Raw genomic sequence first — 3,371 nt, 5'->3', positions numbered from 1 at the left:
AGTCACAGCATTTACATTATTAGTCGAAGGGAATGATGCAAGTTTTGTGTTGCAGTGTTTGCTGAAAATTTGCCAGATGATTCTTCCGCTTCAGGTGGGTGTTAAGACCAGACGATGAACAACTTCTTATTGGAAATTCTGGGATGTCAGGAGTATTTGACGGTTGTCAAATAAGGTACCTTTTAAAAACACTGTGAAGGGATATGGAATTTCCCTGTAATTCACGAGTGTTGTTCCAGGGGATTTCTGGAAGTTTCACATCGCTGTTTCTTCAGCTTTTCTTTTGTCTTCCTTTTATGGTCTCTGATGTGTTTTTCCACTTCATCAACTGTGGTTGTCTATGATGAGGTTAGGATATTTTAAAACTATTTCTGCAGTGGCTAAAAGGGAGTGATAATCCTCATTCAGAAGTTAGCTAAAGAACAAGATGTCACTGATGTAAAAGGCTAAATGAGGGAAAGGTATGAATGCAGAGGTCGTCTCAGACCTGAAGCATCACATTCACTACCCATGCAGCTGAGTCCAGCAGTGGAGAACATTACAGTGGTAGTCTGGATTGCAGTTTGCAATCGTATGTAAGCTAGATTGCTTGAATTTTCAGTTTGCAGTCATACCAGAGGTAGGCTGCCTGAACTTGAGGTTGGCAATGTCACTGAGATTGGCAATCATACCAAAGATGGTCTTTTTGAACTTTTAATTTTCAGAGATACCAAAGGTCGACTATTTGAACTTGCAGTTTGCAATCTTACCTTACCTCCAAGGTACTTTAACTTGGAATTTATGATCATACCCGAGATAGGATATTTGAACTTATATTTACATCATACAGTCATACCAAAGGTAGGCCACTTGAAATTTGCAATCATACCAAAGGCACACTATCAGAGCTTGCATCTCGAAGCGTGTACTGAAGTAACTTGTAATAGTTGTAAAATGCTATAGGTACTGGTAACTTAAAAATAATGAGGAGCCAATTTTCTTGAAGTTTTTGGGATTTCACATCACTAGCATCACTAAACAAGTTACTTGTAGCAAGTAGGTTAAATTTGACCAACCATTGCCATATAAGATGTACAAGTATTTTCCTTGACCTTATCTTTAATTTAAAAGCATGGCTTATATGCTGGCAAATTTTGTATGCCTTCCAACTTAAGAATTTCCAAACTACTGTTTGGAAATTTTTATTCATAGGAAGTTTTCTAAGTATTGGAGCTCAAGGTACCCTAATTTTCAGAATTTCAGGAAGTAAAATGGATGTTAACATGGATTACTGTGAGTCGCTAAAAAATGCTGTCACTCAGCCTTTGGTGAAGGAAGGAGTGGATGGTATTCACAGTGCAATGGATGTTATGAATACTTACAACCTTTTAAGGGAAGATTTGGATTCCATGTTAGAGTTAACACAGTGGCCTGGCTCAAAAGATCCAATGAGTAATGTTGATAGTAAGGTGAGAAACTGTTCTTTGATTGTTTGATTTGTCTTCTCTAAACTAAGCAGCAGATTCATTGGCATTTTGATGTTCTTATATTTATGTAATGGTGTTCCTACATTTATCATTATCTTTAAACTAATACAGGTAAAAGCAGCTTTCACACGAACCTATAATAAAGAAGGCCATATGACTCCATTTGCTCATGTTACTGTTACAAAGAAAAAGAAAGGTAGTTCTGGTGGTATGGGTGAGGAAGGAATGTATGGTGAAGATGAGGAAGAAAGTGAGGAAGAGGAAGAGGACATCACCAAAAGTGCAATGATTATGGTAAGGGCAAATATAATTGCAGTTACATCTTTTAGGCTGTCATAGTGTCCACTCATTTGACTTATTTCAAGTACTTGACATATTTGAAATAAGTGAGCAATTGTTACTCCCCATAGGAACAGAGTACTGGGATACTTTAGTAGTATCCTGTATTGACTATCATAATATATTTTACTGCATCAGTATCTTGTAACTGAGAAATTAAAAAGAGTTTATACTTTCTTTCCATAGGTGAAGAAAGGTGGAGGAAAGAAAGGAGAGCCTAGCAGCAGTAAAGGTGAAGGTCGTGGTGGAAGTAGTAACAGAGGTGCTGGCAGGGGCAGGGGCAGGGGCGGAAGAGGGAGAGGCAAAAAGTGATAGTTACTGAGATTGTTAATTATGCATCTATATTGCATCAAGTAGTTTTTTTGTAACTTAAGTTTCTGTTTGTTGTTTATATGTATATCTGAAAAATACTTTTAAAGAATGCTGATTTAAAGACTTTTCTTGTCAGGAATGAGAAGTTGCAGGACAGTATTATAGTAATTTCTGAATGTTTAAAAATTTATTTTATTTTAAATATAAATGTTCAATACAGTAATGCTGTAATGACATCGATTTTTTTTTTACTATTAACAATGAATAGTACATTTTAGAATAGCAGTGCTTGTAGCTCCAGTGTTAGGCAAATATTATAGAAGTACTTTTCTAGAATTTGTATTTTCATACAAGGCTACCAAATATTTTAGAGGGAGAAATAAGTATGTTAGGCAAAAATCAGTGTGAGATGGTTTTGGCTAATGTTAATATGGATGTAAAAATAAACTCTCACCACTTTTCATATTCTACAGTCAAATAGTATTTTCATTTCAGCAAGAGTGTGTTGTTTGAGGCTTAACACACTAGCTTTATGATGTTAAGGAGATATTTTGGCAGTGGTATATTAAGTCCCCGAGTTAAGGAGGTCTCGACATAGCAATTTAATCTTACAACGCTTTTCAAAAATATTAATAAAAAAATTTGTCTTTGATGTTAGCCTGGGTACTAGTTTCTGAGCTTCCTCATGTATGTAAATAAGTGTTGCCATCCTTCTAACAATCGTAATAAAGGTATGGCTTAAATGACTTTTTTTTTTTTTTTTTTTTTTTTTTTTTTTTTTTTTTTGTTTTTTTTTTTTTTTTTTTTTTTTTTTTTTTTTTTTTTTTTTTTTTTTTTTTTAAAGTCAAGATTCGATGTAAGTTGGATTAGACTTACCGTATATACTCGAGTAACGTGCGATCTCGCATATCATGTGACCCCCAAATTTTCACCAATAAACAGTGGTTTTGTCATGTATCTCATGTATCATGCGAGTTCCTTTTCCGAGAGTGTCAGTTCATAAGGTTGGTGGTTTAGCATGCTAATGGCCAAGGCATTCAGATGTGTGCTGCTGCTAGTCAAGTTACGGTAATTTTCTTACTAATCTCGAGAATTGAATAGAAAATCTCAAGATTAAAAAAGAATCCCAAGATAATTAAATAATTGTAAAAATAACACGCCTGGGAGTCCTAAATCATTCGCTTTCTCTCTCTCTCTCTCTCTCTCTCTCTCTCTCTCTCTCTCTCTCTCTCAGGAATAAATACTGTAATTTGA

The 3,371-nt window shown here is 35.0% G+C and overlaps 1 protein-coding gene across 1 annotated transcript in view; it reads left to right on the top strand.

The window, feature by feature from the left end:
• LOC135196298 (replication factor C subunit 1-like) overlaps nt 1-2,595 on the top strand; it is a 110,253-nt gene extending 107,658 nt beyond the window's left edge. Inside the window, exons 16-18 of the mRNA XM_064223006.1 lie at nt 1,235-1,448; nt 1,578-1,760; nt 1,992-2,595. Of these exons, the coding sequence (XP_064079076.1) occupies nt 1,235-1,448; nt 1,578-1,760; nt 1,992-2,117 (523 nt within the window). The 3' untranslated portion in view covers nt 2,118-2,595. The remainder of the gene's footprint in view (nt 1-1,234; nt 1,449-1,577; nt 1,761-1,991) is intronic.
• Nucleotides 2,596-3,371: the final 776 nt, after the last annotated feature.

This window comes from Macrobrachium nipponense, chromosome 17 (genome assembly GCF_015104395.2).
Source record: "Macrobrachium nipponense isolate FS-2020 chromosome 17, ASM1510439v2, whole genome shotgun sequence".
NCBI lineage: Eukaryota > Metazoa > Arthropoda > Malacostraca > Decapoda > Palaemonidae > Macrobrachium > Macrobrachium nipponense.
The sequence above is the reverse complement of the archived record's forward strand: the minus strand, read 5'-3'. Positions and strand labels throughout refer to the sequence as shown.